General features: G+C 39.9%; 1 protein-coding gene across 2 annotated transcripts in view; it reads right to left on the bottom strand.

Moving 5' to 3' along the window:
- The window catches only part of GXYLT1 (glucoside xylosyltransferase 1), a 51,243-nt gene extending 32,890 nt beyond the window's left edge, over positions 1–18,353 (bottom strand). Inside the window, exons 1-2 of one of the 2 annotated variants that reach the window (XM_058558483.1) lie at positions 18,099–18,353; positions 9,575–9,667 (exon numbers count right to left, since the gene is read on the bottom strand). In XM_058558483.1, the coding sequence (XP_058414466.1) occupies positions 9,575–9,667; positions 18,099–18,319 (314 nt within the window). In that variant the 5' untranslated portion in view covers positions 18,320–18,353. The remainder of the gene's footprint in view (positions 1–9,574; positions 9,668–18,098) is intronic. The other variant, XM_058558484.1, reaches the window with a different exon arrangement.
- Between the last annotated feature and the right edge of the window lie 1,817 nt (positions 18,354–20,170).

Genomic DNA, 20,170 nt, shown 5'->3' with positions numbered 1-20,170 from the left:
TTTAGAAGTAATAAACGCATACAGTAAAGTTGCAGGATACAAAATCAACATACAAAAATCAGTTGCATTTCTATACACTAAGAACGAAGTAACAGAACGAGAAATCAAGAATACCATCCCATTTACAATTGCAACAAAAAGAATAATATACCTAGGAATAAACTTAACCAAAGAGGTGAAAGATCTGTACACTGAAAACTATAAAACATTGCTGAAAGAAATTGAAGACGACACAAAGAAATGGAAAGATATTCGGTGCTCTTGGATTGGAAGAATTAACATAGTTAAGATGTCCATACTTCCTAAACCAATCTATAGATTCAGTGCAATCCCTATCAAAGTTCCAACAACATTTTTCATAGAAATAGAACAAAGACTCCTAAAATTTATATGCAACAACAAAAGACCCCAAATTGCTAAAGGAATCCTGAGAAAAAAGAACAAAGCTGGAGGTATCACGCTCCCTGATTCCAAAATATGCTACAAAGCTATAGTAACCAAAACAGCATGGTACTGGCACAAAAACAGACACACAGATCAATGGAATAGAATCAAAAGTCCAGAAATAAACCCACACATCTATGGACAGCTAATCTTTGACAAAGGAGCCAAGAACATACAATGGGGAAAGGAAAGTTTCTTTAACAAATGTTGTTGGGAAAACTGGACAGCCACATGCAAAAAAATGAATGCAGACCATTACCTTACACCATACACAAAAATTAACTCAAAATGGATTAAAGACTTGAATGTAAGACCTGAAACTATGAAACTTCTAGAAGAAAACATAGGCAGAATGCTCTTGACACTGGTCTTAGCAACATATTTTCAAGCACCATGTCTGACCGGGCAAGAGAAACAATAGAAAAAATAAACAAATGGGACTACATCAAACTAAAAAGCTTCTGCACAGCAAGGGAAACTATCAACAACACGGAAAGACAACCTAACAACTGGGAGAAGATATTTTCAAACCATATGGGGGTTAATCTCCAAAATATATAAAGAACTCATGCATCTCAAGAACAAAGAAACTAACAACCCAATTAAAAAATGGGCAAAAGACCTGAACAGACATTTCTCCAAAGAAGATATACAGATGGCCAACAGGCACATGAAAAGATGTTTAATATCATTAACTATCAGGGAAATACAAATCAAAACTACAATGAGATATCACCTCATGCCCGTCAGAATGGCTATAATTAACAAAACAGGAAACAACAAGTGCTGGGGAGGATGTGGAGAGAAGGGAGCTCTCATACACTGCTGGTGGGAGTGCAAACTGGTGCAGCCACTATGGAAAACAGTATGGAGATTCCTCAAAAAGTTAGGGACAGAACTACCATACAATCCAGCTATTCCACTGCTGGGTATTTATCCAAAGAACACGAAAACACCAATGCCTAAAGATACACGCACCCCTGTGTTGACTGCAGCGTTATTCACAACAGCCAAGACTTGGAAGCAACCTAAGTGCCCATCAAGGGATGAATGGGTAAAGAAGATGTGGTATATATACACAATGGAATACTACTCAGCCATTAGAAACGATGAAATCCAGCCATTTGTGACATGGATGGACATTGAGGGTATTATACAAAGTGAAATAAGTCAGAAGGAGAAGGTCAAATATCGTATGATCTCACTCATTAAGTAGTAGATAATAACGACAACAAACAAACACATAGGGACAGAGACTAGATTGGTGGCTACCAGAGGGGAAGGGGGGAGGGAGGAGGGCGAAAGGGATAATTAGGCACGTGTGTGGTGATGGACTGTAATTAGTATTTGGGGGGTGCACGTGAGAATATGATGTAATCCATACAGAAATAGAAGTATAACGTACACCTGAAATTTATACAATGTTATAAACCAATGTTACCACAATAAACAAACAAACAAACAAAAAAGACAGTGGTTGAAACTGATGCTATTCTGGTCTGCCTGGGTTCCTGAAGTCTGAAGATGGGTTCATTTCTCTTATATGGGACATCTCTCACATACACAATTACTGGTAACGGCCAGCCTTTAGCAGAGCAGAAAAGCTCTTCAGCCGAAATATTATATCCTAGAAAACGTAGGAGTCATTTCCTTCCCTGATCCTTCTAGTGGGAGGCTGAAACTTAAAACTCCTCAATACCTTGATAACTTGCCCTTTGTTCAGGCTCACGGGCCAATTATTCCATAGATGAGGTTCTTTAAAAACAACAATAAAAGAACAACCTGTTCTTAAGAAAAAGAAACCTCCCCCAGATAATTCATAAAGTTAAATATTATTACACCATTTGGTTAATGGTATTAAATGGAGAAGTCACATATAAAGTGGTGTTCTTCCAAGAAGTATATTTATCATCCCAGAAGCAGTGGTGATATTTCATTCTTCATCAAGGTATTAAGATTATCATTAAATTAAGATATAATATTAAGTACATACTTTGCCTTTAAAATTTATATTCATCTACCAGGAATTGAATTTTATGAATAGTTTGAGGTAGGGGACAATTGCATAATTTTGCACATGGCTACCCAACTGTGCAAAACATCATTTGTTACAGTTACCACAAGAGTTTATCCTTTCCCCACTCACCTGCTGTGCCTCTTCTTCCGTGTATCTAGTGTTAGCATAAGCTTGGGTCTTTTTAAAGCTCTCTGTTCTTTTCTATTGACAGCAATTGGAAAGAAGTAGCACCTCCCTCCCTTGTCTACACCCTCTATCCATTCCCCTCTTTTCTGTTGAGCCCCTCAGTTTATAACATTGAAACCCAACAGAGGGGAGACTAGACATCTACACTTTCTAGACCCATACCAAAGGGATGTGAATCCAGTTCATCTCAAATCAGTGGAAGCCACAATGACACAAGTAAAAGACAAGGCAATCAAGACATAATTTCACAGAGCTCTAAATTATCTCGTCTTTCAGGTAAATGCCTCCAGATCCTACTTCTCATGATGCCTCATTAAAGCACCAAGACTTGAGAATCTATAATGGGTTCAGATTGCTTAATTGGCCATAACTAGATCCTGCCCCAAAGCTAAAAGTCAAGAGATTTAAAAAGTAAGTCATAATAGTCAGGTGCTGATTTGCACAGAATTCTCTACACACAGAGACAAGAAGTATAATAAACCTTCTTAAGAAAAATAAGTCAGGAGCCAGCCCTGTGGCCCAATGGTTAAGGTCGGCAGCTGGGGTTCGCAGGTTTGGATCCCAGGCGCAGACGTATATCACTCGTCAGCCATGCTGTGGCAGCGACACACATACAAAATAGAGGAAGACTGGCAGAGATGTTAACTCAGGGTGAATCTTCCTCACCAAAAAGAGAAAAATAAGTCAAATGTTCTTCAAGGAAAAAAAAATTCCTCTACAATCAGTCCCAGGGACTTCTCCTAGACATTTTAGCAAGGCTTGTTTTAGTCACACTGCCATCATCCCTTCCACCAATTTCTAAAAAAGAAGTACCATCAACTACACCACATTTGCTTTTCTATTACATGTCCCTTTTTAGCAAAAGCATTATACAGTACAGACTCCAACACCTAAACTGACAAGACAGAACGTACACTTTAAAGATGTCTCTGCCCACCACTCTGTCCCCAGATCTCAAGGACAGGAAATAATTGCAACTGGGAGAAATCCAAGGTAAGCTCCCAGAGGAAGGGATGACCAAAGCCTTCTAAGAAGTCACAGGGAAGCAGCCATTCAAGTAATTCTGGTCCAATTAAATGGCATAATCTTGTCAGGGTCTATAAAAATGTGTTACATTTTAATCACAGTGTGAACAAGAGAAAAGTCCCTATGACTTTCAAGAAGTGTTATTCAAAAGGACATTTTTAAATCAAACCTATTTTTGCACAGATATATGATTAGAAGAAAGTCTTCGGATGATTCAAAGGTAATACTTAAGGGCTCCCGTGGCTAAATTTGGCATAACCTGAGCCAACTGATATAGGAATTATGACAGCAACGAATGATAACACATTAGATTAAAAAAATGAATCCATGAGTCTAAAATGACACTAAATAATGGGGTAAGGGAGAGGGGGAACTCTTCTTTAAAGATGAATACCAACCAATAAATATAGAAGGAACGACAGAATTACAAAAACCACTATTTTGCAATCACCATTGTAATAAATGATTTGAACAAGAATAATTAATGGATGCAAAAACCACAGAGTACCAAGGTATTACCCCACACATTACAAAAGAGATAAAGATATTATTACAGTGTGGAAATGTGACGCCACCACCTTAACCACATTATCAAACTTAACCAAAAATGTAAAACTTATGACATCAGGTGCCTCCTGGTGGCATGGCCCAAGAAGAGCACAATGTCTCCTACGCAGTATTCCTGCCAAAAATCCTGAATCTAATCATGAGGAGATAGGCAAATTCAGATAAAGGGACAGTCTGCAAAACAAAACAAAAATAGCATGTCACAAAAGACACCACCACCACCTCCCAACAAAGTCTGGGGAACTGTTCTAGAGTAAAGGAGACTAAACAGACCTAACACTTGAATGCAACAAATGAACCTTGACTGGGTCCTGAATGAGGAAGAAAAAATATCAAGTTCATTAATAAGAAAATAAGGAAATAGGAATAAGAATATATATATTGTCAGTGTTAAATAACTTGAAGTGATATGGCTATATTGGAGAATATCCCTGTTTTTAGGTGATACATGCTAAATATTTAGGCATTGTCATTACGGCTGTAGCTGTTTCTCAAATGGTTCAACCAAAAAAAAAGAAGTGGCAAAATGTCAATAATAGGTAACTATCCAGTGAAGGGTACGCAGTGTCTTCACTATACTATTCTCGTAACCTCTGTAGATTCAAAACTTATCAAAGTAAAAACCTGAGAGAGGGAATCAGAAAAAAAAAGTTAATATTTAAAGACAGTTTTAGATGACAAATTCTAATACAAACACTGTTAACAGACTTCTAAGTCTTACGAACAGACTTATTTTAAGTAACATTTCTGCTATAAAGACATCATAATAATTTTTCTTCTATTTTTTTATTTAGACAGTATGAAAAGCTTCCAGTGTGTTCTTCTAGCCTATTATTAAACTAGTGTTTTCTCTATAAAAGAAACAATGTATACTAATATTTGGACTAGAATTAGCATTTTAATGAAATATATAAAGTCAAACTAAATAAATTAAATTTCTGATAACAATCTCCCCAAACTAAAAAATAACGGCCATGAACCTATCTTTAAAAACTTGCAATTGAAAAAAATGGAAAACTACATTCAGAAACACTAATGATAACTTCTTTTAATGTACAGCTTCAAAGAAACGTTTTTCCTCTTACTACAAAAAATGAGTTGTGCTGAATTAGCATACTAGGTAAAACTACTTTAAAAGTTGTATGTAAATCACTTTTGAAACAAATACAATACCTAAAAACAAATTCTTCAGGATTTTTACGCAAAACATAAAAGAGAGAATTTAAAAATTCAACATGAAATATAAGTATTAATTGCTAAAATACAATTTAAAATAATCTGTAAAAATATATCTCTTAAAACTAGCATAGGACCACTCAAGATAATACAGGTAACATTAAATTCACCTAAAATCACAGACTCCATGCATTGAAAATCAATTCCCACTATAAAGAGAAAGATTAAATATTCTAATAGCTCAAGTCATAGAAAAATTTGTACATTGAAACAGAATTTTATAATACTAAAATTAAGATTTTTCATAATAAAAAGATAACTAACATAAAAAATGAAACAAATTAGGAAAATACCTGTAATCAATGGCAAAAGCAGAATATATTATTCTAAGAGTTCATAAAATTAGCATTAAAAACTCAACAGGTAAATATCAATACAGAAAATATAAAGTACAAAAGGTTAAAAAGCTAAGTAAATATGGATATATGTTCAACAAATAATGAAATACAAATCAATAATAAGCTGTCATTTTACCCTAATAAGTGGTAAAATTACATCTCCCAATAATACTAAGGTTATGGGACACCAGTACACTCACACAATGCTGGCGCAGGCTTAAATCCGTATAATTTGTAGAACACAATTTAGTGATATAATTCATTCTTTTTAATGAATATTTTAACTCCTTTCATATGCTAGACACTGGGGATAAGCAAGAAAGCCACGATCCTAACCTCACACAATTTACAGCCTATTGTGCAAAGACAAAATTTTAAAAGATTTAATTAGAGGGCATGGTAATTGCTTAAGTAGGAAAAAAATAGAGATTGTTAGAGAAGCTCACTACACAAACATCCTACCTGGTCTGGAAGGGCTGGGGAAAATCACTGGTTATTTACGGGTTGCCAAGCACCTTGCAAGGCATGGGGCTTAAATGATGAACACCATGTGGTATCTACCTGCAAAGTCGACAGTCTAGAAGTGGATAAAGATTCACAACCACAACAGACGCCGTTGAGTACACTAACAGAGAGGATACAGAAAAGGGAGAAGCAGTGGGCAGGGAAGGGAGATCACACTAGCTGGATAAGAAGTGATGAACACGTAGTTAAGGCAATAGGAAGGAAGAGGCTATCAGGACCAAAGGTGTGGAAGGAGATCGGGAAGAAGAGCCATTGTGGACTGACACGTGGAAAGTCAGTTGTCAACCAGGATACAAAATACAGATGAGGGAAGATGTGAGGAGCTAGACCAAGAATACAGGTTTGAACAAGAGCGTCTGAGGCATCCGAATCAGCAAGGTCAAAATGACCAATATGCAGCTGGAAATACAGTCCTGAGGCTCAGAAAAGAGCTCTGGATTGATCCTGTGACTATCCAGGGAGTAGAGAGAGAAAAGAGCAGGGTTCTAAGGAACATCAATATTTAGAAGTCAGGAATAGAGAGAAGATTCCAGGAGCAGAGGGATCAAAGGGCTGAGACACGTCTCAGGAGCCAGAGACTGACAGAGTTGAAAGAAAGAAAGAGGAAGTGGTAACCAGTGTCAAATGGACAAGAAAAGTAAGATTAGCCCCAGAAGAACAACTCAGAGGTCAGAGGCGACTGCAATGAGAGCTGGTTTTTACTCAGGTGGCAGGCGCTGCTCATAATGAGCAGGCTGAGGTGTGAAGTTGTTTTGTTGCTGTTTAAGGAAGCAAGGCCAGTAGATACGCTTGTAAGAAGTTTGCTCTTGAAGAGAAAGTGAGTAAGCCAAGAATGCTTGAAGGAAAAAGGGTTGAAAGCAAGCTGCTGTAGGGATTTTGTGTTTGGTTCTGTTTCAAGGTCAGAAGAGAGAAGAGGTGGGAACATTCGGACAGTCAGGGAGATGACTCAGATGCAGACACGAATTACTACAAGCCTATACACATCGACGGTGAAAACATCTGTGATGGGTCTTGAGGTGATTTTTGCTTTTTTATGTTATTTTATGTTCACCATAGAATAAATTAATTGGGAGGAAATAATCCCCCAGATGAGCCTTGATCAAAATAAAATTACGTAAAGAATTCATATTACGTAAAGAATTGGGAAAGCTAGGCCAGGCCTGGGGAGGAGAAAATGGTGCCAGCTAAGGGCCCCCTGGTGTCAGGCAAAATGTGAGACCTAAGGTGAGAGGAAAGGGGAATTTCAAAGAAGCTTTACCAGGTGGGCAGACAAGCTCTTAGAGTCAGGCAAAAATGAGGTATTAGAGTAAACACTGAAATGGAGGGTGAGAATGATACGGCAATTGTATGGCATTTTGGCTTGTATGTTTGAATAGAGTGATTAACTGTGAGAGAGCCTAAGTTCTAAGTAAGAAACTAAGTTCAAGAGATTTTACATAACGACATGATACATGTAACAAAAAGGTTACAGATATAGACTACAGATGCAATATTACAAGTAGAAAGTATAAAAGAGAACTGTAACTTTTAAAATCTCAAATTTAAGAGAGTAACAAGCACGAGGGTTTACAACATTATGTATCTATCCACAAGTAATTCTTTCCAAGGAACACTTGGAAGCATTAGGAAAATAGTGAGAAGCCAAAATAAAAGGAGTAATAAGCAGAGGCTCCAGGATTCGGATGAGGTCAACTTCCCTGGGCTACTCTTGCAGTCGAGGAGAAAGGGAGATTATTACTCATGCTGTGACTACAAAAGGGCCCCGGTTGTATAAATCAGAGTACACAAAAGTTTTCAAGCTTAGTCAGCTCCCAGAGTGAGTAGATTTATGTCACATGGCTGGAGATAGCACAGTGGTGTTTGTCAATCTCTACCCATTGGCAAACTTTTTTAAGAATGAAAAATATGGAGCTCCAATTCTCCAAAATTATGAACAAGCTGAAGGGTACGACTATCTTTAAAAAGTTAGTTTTTACAAGTTTGAATAATCTTACTTGACTAACCCATATTAGAATTTCAGTCACCCAATTTTTTCCCTAGCAATGAGATATAATTAAAATATCTGATTTCAACAATTCCCTCCCAGTTGTTCATGGGATGCATAAAGTATTGGGAACACAAGAATTTAAAAATATATACTCCTAATGTATATTAAGAATGCAGCTCTTCCCACCCAGAGTACTTCACCTCCTGCCCTTGAGCCTGGCTAATTTCTTGTTCCTCAGGTAGCTGCTCCTCCAGGAAGCCTTCTCTGATGCCTTAAGATGACCCCACCTGATGACTCACCTGTTTCTCCCATCATCATAGCTACAACTTGTCCCCCTCTATTGTGGTCTCAGGTTTACTAGAGTGAAAGTCCCATCAGAATGTAAGCTCCAGAAGGATGGAGCCATGTTAACCGGGCTCAGAGTCTGGTTTCTGGCACCTAGCACTGCGCCTGGCAAACGGAATGAGCAGAATTAAAATTTAAGTGAACCACAAAAATACAGTAGAAATAGGTGACTCGCAAAGAAATTTTACTCTCAGGAAGGGCATTTCAGGCTACTGCCTCACTCTCCCCTGCCACTGTCTCAGGGAGATGGTCTGTTATCCCATTCCCATCGACACTTGTTTCCTTCATTGAAGGTTAGAGCAGGAAGCAGCCTGAGAGGTCAGCCAACCCAGTGCCTTCATCACCCAGCTCAATGAACAAAGCCAAACTATTCAGTAACTTGAAAGGTCAATAAACAATGTCGTATCTTTCACTCCATCATTAAACACTTATCTTTATCCTCCCACTCCCCAATATTCAATCTCTGCTAATAACCAATTTAATGCTTCCCCAGTTGTCCCCAACCACCTACAAAACATTTTTTCAGCATACCAGCTTTAGATTAGATAAATGCCATATATGTGTCTGTAAATACCAGTGGAAGTCTATCTTCATCACCTGTTTATCACTTTATCACTTGTTACCTAAAATTACATCATAAATTCTTCTGAGAGCAATAGTTTATCTTAATAACATCTAAAAAATATTTAGAGCATTTTATACAGTATGTACTATAAAAATCAGTGATAACAACTACAAAGTGGGAAAAAAGAATAGAAAACCCAATCAGAAAATGATTTACTTGTATGATAGTATTACATTACATGAAAAGAAACATTTTTACATCCTATTACAGTCAAAAATGTATTATCTACTATCTAATCTTACCTACACTGATCTACCAATTAAATATTAAGTGCCTACCTAAGAGCCGCTTCCCAAAAGCAGTTCATTCCACAAACATCAGAGGGCAGCATCCAATAGGGATTCCAGTAACACAGAGGGAAATCTTTACACCTAACAGAGTAAGACACAAATAAAGAGTCCTACATGAGTATTTCGGTTTAAAACTAACAAGGAACTTACTCAATAACACAGTAACTTATTGTTCTATTTTACACCAACAGAACTGCAAATCCAATTTTGCAAATCCAAGATTGCTATGGTAACCTGAGGATTTTTGGAAATTGACTTCTCCCTTACTTGGGGTGCCATTATTTTAAATAGAACTTTAAAACCTTTAGATAGAATACACTACAGAGTGGAAAACAGTTTTCTAGTCAGGAACTCTCCTACTATATTAAAATCTCCTCCTCAGATAACACAGAAAATATGGAAATACTTCTAAAATTTTCCTTCATGGACTATATATACTCCCCCTAGAATAAAATCCATTTCAGCCAAACACAATATTTGCTTATTCTGAAACAAAATTAAAATGCCATAACTGCTGGTGGAAAGGGAAGAGAGGATCTTTAAACGCTTTTAAATTAATCCTCAATCCAAGCTACTTGTAAGGTGTTTTAAATTGAAAAATAAGAAATCATGCTGATATTCATGGCTCAGTTTCATTACCTACATTATCTCAGTTTCACTATATTACACAAGCTAAAATGGAGGATCAAGGGTGATCTTTCTTCTTAGATTGCAGGTTGGAGTTAAAAAAAAACCAGCAAGGCCTCACATTACAAAAAGCATTTTTTTTCCTTGTTACTCCTTTTCAAAACAATAGTCTAGTTTGAAATTCACTACAGTGGAGGCCTGGGTACTAAAGGAAGCAAGTATGAAGTCAGGGTGAGTCACTAAACCAGGTCACCTCATGTCCCATCACCCGTAGCTATGTTTTCTCTCACTATAAATTCAATTATAAGTTACTGTTCTTAAAGCGAAAGGTCTACGAAATTTCAGATTTGCAAACATCTCTGAGCACGCTCTCACAAATAGCAAGTCTAAGGGAGGCTACCCAGGCTGCATACGGAAATCACCCAGAGAGCCCCATACCAGATCTATCAGGTAGATCTGTTTCTCTCTGGGAAATCACCCAGAGAGCCCCATACCAGATCAGAATCTCTGAGAACAGGGGCAGGCACAGGGGTTACCTAAGTAACGCTGCCTAGGTAATTCTGTTATACTGCAAAAAAAAACTACAAAGTCAGAATTTTTAAATCAATGGAAAAAAGTTACATTGTAATTTGGTTTTCCTTTAAAGGGACACCATTTTCAAGCACAGCATGAAAAGTTAAATAACTTAATTTAAACAGTAGGTAAATCAGAAAAAGAAAAGAAAATGTGTGCAGCCCAGTAAAACATACAACTTGATCAGGAAACTTATGTTTGTCCCCTCCCAGACACGGTTATGTATTTTTTAAGTCTTGCATTTCATGCTAGAGACAGGCTCAATGCTAGTGGTATCAACTAACACAGGGATCTTTTCAGATTCAAGTATTTTCACAGCCATTTAAGCCTCACAACAAACTGTTCAAATAGAGATCTCCATCTTTCAGATGCAGACATTATTACAGCTTTCTTTCAACAAATCCACAATTTATTCATAATCAACACCTAAAGTGCACCTTTGTTCCAGGAAGGAAATAATAATCTGGTTATCCCATCTCCCCCTGTCAAACCTTACAACAGTAGAAAATGAAAATGGAAAATGAAGTCTCAAAGAAAATGACTCCCTAAATTTTTCTGTAAAAATTATTGCTTGAAATTATGTAATAATACCATTTTCTGCCTCAACTTGCACTCCTCAATCCCTCAGCCCTAGGCAACCACTATTTTCCGTCTATATATAGATTTGCCTGTTACAGGCATTCCACATAAATGGAATCATACAATACGTGGCCTTTTGAGTCTGACTTCTTTCACTTAGCATAATATTTTCAAGGTTCATCCACTGTAGCATTTATCATTACTCTTCATTCCTTTTTATGGCCAAATAATATTCCATTTTATGGATAGATATACCACATATTTATCCATTCATCAGTTATAGGCATTTGGGTTGTTTTCTACTTTTTGGCTATTATAAATAATGCTGCTATGAACATTCAAGTACAATTTTTCTGTGAACATATGTTTTCAATTCTCTTGAGTATAACCTACAAGTGGAATTGCTAGATCATGTAATCATTGTAAAGTAATTAATGCAGATGAAATTGCAGGGAAAAAGTCAGGTTTTAGGTAAGTTTGTTGACCATAAGTCAATGTTAGAAAACACAGTTTATAGAAGGGATGTTTTCTTTCTGCCTTTCTTTAATGGAAATATGAAACATATGCACCAGTGAGTACACATGCTGTGTACCATTAAAAAAAAATTATAAAATACTGAGCTGCTGCCAGCAAGAGGTAGTAATAATTCACTTGAAGTTTTTTATCTCCAAAACTTACATTCTCTCACTTACAAAAAATTGGTTTTAAAGATCAAGACAGAGAGTAGAAACTCATGACGTACCAGTAACTGTTACTACAAGCAATAAATTAGGAAAAGCGACTAATCTGGAGACAGCACTTGTACTTTCAAGCCAGAAAAAAATAAAAGTTTAAATATATTGGAAAGGTAAAGGGAGTTATCCAAGTTCTGGTTATTAGCTGCTTTTGCTTTTATTTCTTAAAACTATTGGAAATGGAATATTTGATATACAGTACCCAAAGAGGTAACTCTATTAAGTAACTTTAACGGGGAAAAACTGAGAGCCGAGCCCAGTGGGTATGACTTCAGTAAACACTGACATCCAAAATCAGTGAAGTCCATAAAGGCAAAGGTTTTTCACTGTGTATCAAACTGAAATAAAATTTTACTATGGCTCGTCCTCAAATTTCATACAGCCTAATGTTTCAGGTTCTAGGTGGCTTGTCTACAAGCAAACTGCTCAAGGGTAGCACAAGGGATCTTTGTGGTGAGAAAACAGTTCTGTATCCTGATTGTGGAGGTGGTAACCCAAATTTACATGTGATAAAACTACACACACACGACAGCAAGTAAAACGGGTGATATCTGAACAAGGTCTATAGGTTGTCCAATGTTAATTTCTGGGGTTATAATATTGCACTAGATTAATACGTATATATTCCGGATATCGTGGTATTGCACCACACTCATGTAAGATGTAACTCTTGGGGAAACTGAGTGCAGGGTACATGGGATGTCTCTGCAACTTCCTGTGAACTTACATTTATTTCAAAAGTTAAAGAAAACTAATCAAAAACATAATTCTCCAAAATCTCAGTACTTGAAAAATGTTTCAAAAATTGAGACATTTCACACTCTGGATTCAACAGAGCATTTAACAACAATGCTCTCCACAATAACAGTTCTCACACTTGAAGTTTACTTAAACCCAATAACAGGAAGTCTTTTATACTTTTAAATTAAACTGGAAAAGGTATTTTTTTATTTCAAAATGTCCATGATAGTCACGAGGCTAGAGTGAAAACCACGCACAACTTACAGAGTCGGGGATAAGTTTAGGCATATCCAGCATAAGAATGTGGGAGTGAGTCTGGATGAAGGGCTGCAAGCCACGAATGCAGCTTTAAGTCCCAGACACCTACACTGTGACTGTGTGAGAGAAGCAGAGATGCCTCCAGCCACAGTAAAGGAGACCATTCCTATGATACTGCAAACCACCATTATCGGAAGATCAGGGCCTGGGTTACTCATTTTCAACTAAAAATTGTGTCTCCAGACTACTTAATTTCTAACTCTAAGTCACGTCTTCACTTCTCTTTCTTAAATCTCTAATTTCATGAATACTAAGGAAGTTGGAAAGGGACTGTTTATATACAAATGGCAATGAACAATTACAATTACCATTTCAAAACTGAGTTAGCATCACTTTACCCTGCCCCCCCCAAAAAAAAACTGGATTGAAGCTTTAAATGTTAAAGAAGTGGGCAAAAAACCCTGTTGTAGACAGTTTTTCTATGCGTGACAAAAGTAGAAACAATAAAGGAAAAAACTGCCAATCTGAATACGCAAAAATTTTAAACTTCACATGGTATACACACAGAAAAAAATTTAAGTCAACATGTGGGGGAAGTATTTCCAACAGGTATGACAAATAGATGATAATCTTAATGTTTTAACATAGGATTTTTAAATCAACAGTACACATTATTTTTTCATTAGCCTAAGCAGTTTCCCCTCCAAAAGCATAGAACAATACTGTTTTAATGAATTAATTACGAGTCAGGTTTGTGCTAAGCACTTACAACCACGTGAAGTACAATCCTCAATGAACTAAAATACAAGGCACGGGGTGTTGGTTTTATATAAGACATCTCAGCATTAACCAAGCAGAGATTAAGGTGGCTTTAGTAAGTAATACAGCTTTCTTCACTGTTCACTGCCCCAACTCCTCTCTTCTTCAAAAATAACTGCAGGGAAGAGGGGAGAAAAAAAGTCTCCACTAAAAACAGTAGTGTGAAAATAGCGGTCCAAAAATGCTTAGCTAAATCGGTGGTTCTCCATCTTTGGTTTTATCACAATAACCCAGAGCACGTATCCAGAAGATTGATTCCCAGACTCCACTGCCAGGCATCCTGCTTTAGAAGGTCTGGACTGAGGCCTGAGGACATATTTTTCCCAGACGTCAGAAATTGAAAAGAATCAATTAAAATTTAAATGATCAAAATGATCACCATTTCAGCTACAATTTTATTGTGCCAGGCACCATGCTCAGGAATCTATACAAGCTATTTCCTTTCAATTCTCACAAACAACCCAATATCACAGATACTCTTACCTCTATTGAACTGATGAGGAAATGTGTTCAAGGTTAACACAGCCCTTAAGTGGTAAAGCTGAACTCTGTCTCCAAAGCCCTTGCTCTTCCCACACTTTAAATTCTCAGTATATCCGAACTGTGTTCACAGGACCCAACAAAAAACACTCGATGGCCAAACGAGATCGAAAAAGAGTGAGGCGACTCCACACAAAGGGCATGACGGGTCCAGAAATGTATCATTCAAATGCTTAGACATTTCTTGGTTCCACACTACCACACTGCTGTAGAGCCACAAGAGGATGAGATTTTGATAATCACCATCAAGATTCATCAGTGAATTGGGAGAAGTTAATCACCCTGAGTAGCTCAAGTCACAAAAGGGTGTAACTCCTCCTGAAGAAGTACTGATGCCTGGTAATAACAACCGCTTTAGACTGAATACCTTCATACAGTCTGTCCATACTGCACAGCTTAAGAGTCTCTCTCTGAGGAAGAGCCACTGCCCACCCAGCACTCCCCTCCTTTGAGGCACCACACCTCTCCAACACCAGTCATGTTATTGTGTCTGCTACAGGCAAGTGCAAGCCACACAAAGCCAGAGAATCAGAGGTCCTCATCCCAGGCAACACTGACAGACGGGTCCACAGACAGACAGGTGATACAAGCAAGTCCAATGAGAGCCTTTTCCTAGAATTTTCTATTTGAGATTAAAGAAGCAGCACTGCAAGGAGCAGAAAGACCCCATGAACAAGGCCTGTCTACAGTGAAAAAGAATAAGAGTCTTCAGTCATTAAGGTTCCTGGAGCTGCCCAGGCATTTTTCCTTCAATTTTGTTCCTTCCAGCAACCCATATAAGCCTATAAATATCCATTTTGTTTTGGATTTTAATCACTGACAATTAAGAATTCTGACTATTGCAAATTAAGGTAAGTATTGTCTACATTTTACCCGTGAGAAAACTGAAGCCGAGAGGTGTTCAAGCTTTCAGAGCAAACAGAGCCAGAATGAGAACACTGGTTTGTCCAACTCTAAGACCTGTGCATTTTCTAACTACCAGAAAATGGATTTAAACAAAATGCACTAATAGTAGATTTCACTAAAAAACTGTTCCTATCATTTTAGAGCTTTTACTTTGACAACTTGGAAGGACCTTTCCAAGTATTTTGTTGTCACGGAATTTCGTGCAATGAATTTCTATAAGATTTGACCAACAGAACCTACCGGGTGTGACCCTAGGTCCCATGTTTTAAATGAAAGTGAGACATAATAGTTTTAATCTTTCAAGTAAGACTGCTTCCAAAAAAGTAAGAATGCAATGATAACTGAGTCCTACGGATAAAAGGAGGATGTTGCTTGCCTCAGAGCCCCATGTTCCATTGATGAAACGCTGTTTAGAGAAAGTTCTTATCACAGCAGCTTTATAGAAACAGCAGTCATAGGCGGCCGGCCCCATGGCTTAGCGGTTAAGTGCACGCGCTCCACTGCTGGCGGCCCAGGTTCGGATCCCAGGCGTGCACTGACACACTGCTTCCCTGGCCATGCTGAGGCCACGTCCCACATACAGTAACTAGAAGGATGTGCAACTATGACATACAACTATCTACTGGGGCTTTGGGGGGAAAAAAGGAGGAGGACTGGCAATAGATGTCAGCTCAGAGCCGGTCTTCCTCAGCAAAAAGAGGAGGATTAGTATGGATGTTAGCTCAGGGCTGATCTTCTTCACAAAAAAAAAAAAAAAAAGAAAGAAACAGCAGTGGTAGAGCAATCAAGGGATACATAGTTTCCAATCTTGGTCCAATTACTGATGCCCTCTAGAGCTTGGTCAAACCATTTAGATGCAGGAAAAGAGCTTAAGGATACCTACTCCCTATTGCAGGGTAGCCAAAAAAGATGACTGAACTCTACAAGATATCTAATAAGATGTTATAAATAATAATATCTAAAATTAAAGAGTCCTGATGTCTCGGGAATTCTCCTGACCGAAATCAAATCATAGGGTAAAAACGTGACAATTCAGCTTTTCCATGTTGTTCCTCTGCCCAAATTTCTCCTTCTACATGCACATGTGGTGAAATGTACTTCACCACATTTTTACAAAGACTGATACACTTTTAGTTTTAACTTAAATGTATGCCTCATTTAAAATGAGGAGTTCTGCTGCTCACAGGACCTGTAACATACAGCTTTTTAGTTGCCGGATTCTGACACATGGAACTTAAGATTTCAGTAATGGCTCTATAAAGCATTTATTAAAACTGAGGTGTTTATTTTCTGAATTTCAAATAAAGTAATTTTGTTAGAATCAGCTGGCCAAGCAAATACAATTTATAAAAAATCTGTCACAAAATAAAGTATCTGAAACAAAGCACTAAAAATGGATGTTACTGTATCAAATTGAAATGCTAATATCACAATCCAATCCTGTTCAATGTTTTGATTAAAATGTTGCTTCCTTACAATTCTACCCAATACAAAAACAATTTATTTTCCATAATTTTAAATGCTTCACAATAACATAATAGACCATGACCAGCTTTTCATGAGTATCTCATTTGTCATGAGCTCATCCAGGTCTTCAAGTCACTGCCTCGCCCAGAACGGATAACAGAGAGTTGACACACCCGGCTCTGGAAGTGGTTCTGCTTTTATGAATAGAGTCCTGACGTCGTAGGAATTCGCCTGACTGTAATCAAGTCATAGTGTAAAAACACGACAATCCAGCTTTCTCCACGCTGCTCTTCCGCCCAAACGTCCCCCTTTCATTTGGGGAAAGACCATCAACTCTCAGAAGAATGTTAAGCAGCCTACAGCCGACTTGCATTCCCTCCTCCTACCGGCCCGATACGTTCTTCCCATATCAAAGCAGCCTTTGCCTCTTACCAAGGGAGCAGCAAGATGCCCACAAACAGAGGAGCCTATTTGTCAAGGAAGTGGAAACGCTCAGATTCTGTTAAACATTCATAATGCGTTGCATTCTTTTTTCCATTTAAATCCCATCTTGATTCCAACTCTGGCAGTGATTTGTGTAAATCCACTTAAGTCATTATGCTGCTTTTCAAACCCTGATTTTTAAAGAAAGATACCTCTATCCCCCATCTCACAAAAGACGCGAGCATGTTAAATATCGCTCGTTTCTTAACTTGCTGTAAAAGTTTCAGAACAGACCGATTGTTTCCTAAAGAAAAATTCACAATCCGCATGAATGTTGTCCAGATTTAACTAACCGACCAATAACGAAAAATTTAAGCGATAACACACGAAAATGAGACGCCCCATTCCGGAGAGGGAAAAAAACTGAACTAGGGCGCCAGCCTGATGTTTAAATATCTCAACTTGAACTCCATGGAAACAAGAGGGAATTCCCACTAGCCAGACAGCAAGACGGCTTTTGTGGGGCACCTCTTATTTTCAACGACTCCTAAAAAGAAAAAAAAAAAAAGCAACTGTCAATTAAAAGTTGGAAATTAATTTCTAACTGCTTTAAAGAGCGCATAAGGAAGGGGTCAGGAGACAAACACAAAAAGCGTGGGGTGCTCCCGGGCTGGAGCAGCGCCGGGCTCGCTCCGGGGCTGAGGGGAAGGAGGGAAATGAGGGGAGGGGGTCGGAGAGGGCGGCAAAGCCGCGGGAGGCGCGGGCCCGGGGGCGGGAGGCGCGGCAGGGACCGAGCCCCGCGCCCCGCGCCCCGGCCCCGGCTGCGAGCAGGGAACGACCCGTACCTGTCCGAGCGGCCGGGATGCGCCGCGAGGCCCCCGCTGCCCGCCCCTCTCGCGGCGACGCGCCCGCCGCCCGCGAGCCAGGAAGCCGCTCCGGCCTGCGGCTTCCCGCGCCCGCCGCCCGCTCCTTCCTCCAGGGACACGGCGAGCTGGCTGAAGGCGTAGAGCAGCGAGCAGAAGCCGCAGGCCAGGCACAGCGCCACGACGCGCAGGTAGCGCCGCATCGCCCCGGCCCGCGCCGCCGCGCCCGCCGCCGCCGCGCCCGCCCGGGCGAACTGGAGCGGAGGGAGCGGCACTGCGCAGTCGCGGGCGCAACAAGTTCCTCCGCCGCCGCCGCCGCCGCCGCCGCCTCGCGCCCGCCCCCTTCCCCCCCTGGCCTCCCCGCCCTCCGCCTTCGCGAGCGCGCCGACTCCCGGTCCCGAAGCCCCGACGCCGCCTCCCCCGCCGTGGGCCCCTCCCCCGAGGGCGGGCAGCGGCCGGGCGCGCCGGCGCACTGAGCGCGGGAGGGCCGGGCGCGCCGGGGGTCGGCGCCGGGCGTGCGGACCCGGCTTGCGTCGGGGTGTCGGGGGTGCTGACCCCGGAGCAGGCAACTCCGAGCCCGGTGGCTCCGAAAGGCAGAGGGGAGGTGTGGCGAAACGAACAGGGCGTTGGAGGCAAGTTATGGTTCTTCCACATGGTAGTTTGTGACACTGAGCCACCTAAATTCTCTGAGCATCTTGCTTCATCTCTAACATGGAGATAATATTATACTCATCAGGCTGTAAAGATTAAAGTCACACCTTGCACCTAGAAGGCACTTGATTAAGCCATTTTTCAGCTCCATCCTCAGCAGGGACTTCCCCAGCCTCTAAGTTTCTATAATACCGTCTGTACGAGCCATTTTCACCCAGATATCTAATTACCTCGTAATGCTGTTGAGGATGCATGCCCCTGCCTCTTAACGCGGCTGTGCGTGCCTGGGAAGCTGCGGTCCTCCCTTTTACGTCCTTCTGACCTTCCTCACAATTTATTTGCATGTCCAGAACAACTTAACATTCTCCCTAAAGAGCTTTCTCTCTTTACCTTTCCATTTTTTCTCCCTCTTTCTCAGCCACGTTTCCATTCCATTCATTTCCTGAACATTTATAGAGGGTCACTAGGTGCCAAGCACTGAGTGAGTACCTTGGGGTATGAAGACGCCTAGTTGAGGGGTGGGCTGCGACATTTGTAAATAAATGCGATACAACCATACAGACATTAGGATATAAGCCTGTAAAGGTGTGGGCGCACACACATTTTAAAAGGAGTCAAGAGACACTTCATAGCAAAGGTGGCCCTAGAGTCTTGGGTGGGAAAGGGAAGTAATTCTTGGCTGAGGGATCGATGAAACAGGCTCTTCTGTTGGGGGAACTGTGAGAAGTTTGATACCACCAGCTAAATGAATGCAAGAGAGGATATGATGAGAGGATAAGACAAGAGGTTGAAGGGGCCAGATATTTGAGTGCCTTGTTTAGTATACCAAGGAGTTTGAACTTAATCTGGCAGACAATGGTGAACCACTGAAGGGTTTTTAAGTAAGGGAGTAACATGATCACATTTGCATTTTAGAGAGCAGATTCTGGCTGTGGAGGCTGGGACAGAGATTGAGACTGGAGCCAGAAAGCAGCTACAGTGCCAAAAAGTGAGGGAAAGGGGGCTTCAAACACACACACACACACACACACACACACATATTTCACAGAGAAAAATCATGCTGTTAAACTTTCAAATTGCATTTGGAGCTTTGAAGAGTTTGGCCATGAGAAACAAGGTGGGGAAATGCAGTGTAATTTAGCAGTTCTTCATTTGGAATCCCTTCACCAAAACACTGCTGGCTCTGTGACCGTGGGAAAGTCATAAACAAGTTTAAGCCTCAGTTTCTTCCCCTGTAAGGGTTAAATTTCTTGCCTTTCGAGCATGCTATCAAGATGTGTGAATAGAATGAAAACATACACTTATTCATTCAATAAACATTTATTGAATATATTCTACATGCCAGAGAGAGGCCAGAGGGTACTGCCCTCAAAGAGACAGGCAAGTAAAAACAAGGACAATAT

The sequence above is a fragment of the Diceros bicornis genome, chromosome 17 (assembly GCF_020826845.1).
Source record: "Diceros bicornis minor isolate mBicDic1 chromosome 17, mDicBic1.mat.cur, whole genome shotgun sequence".
NCBI lineage: Eukaryota > Metazoa > Chordata > Mammalia > Perissodactyla > Rhinocerotidae > Diceros > Diceros bicornis.
This window is presented reverse-complemented; position numbering and strand designations above follow the sequence as displayed.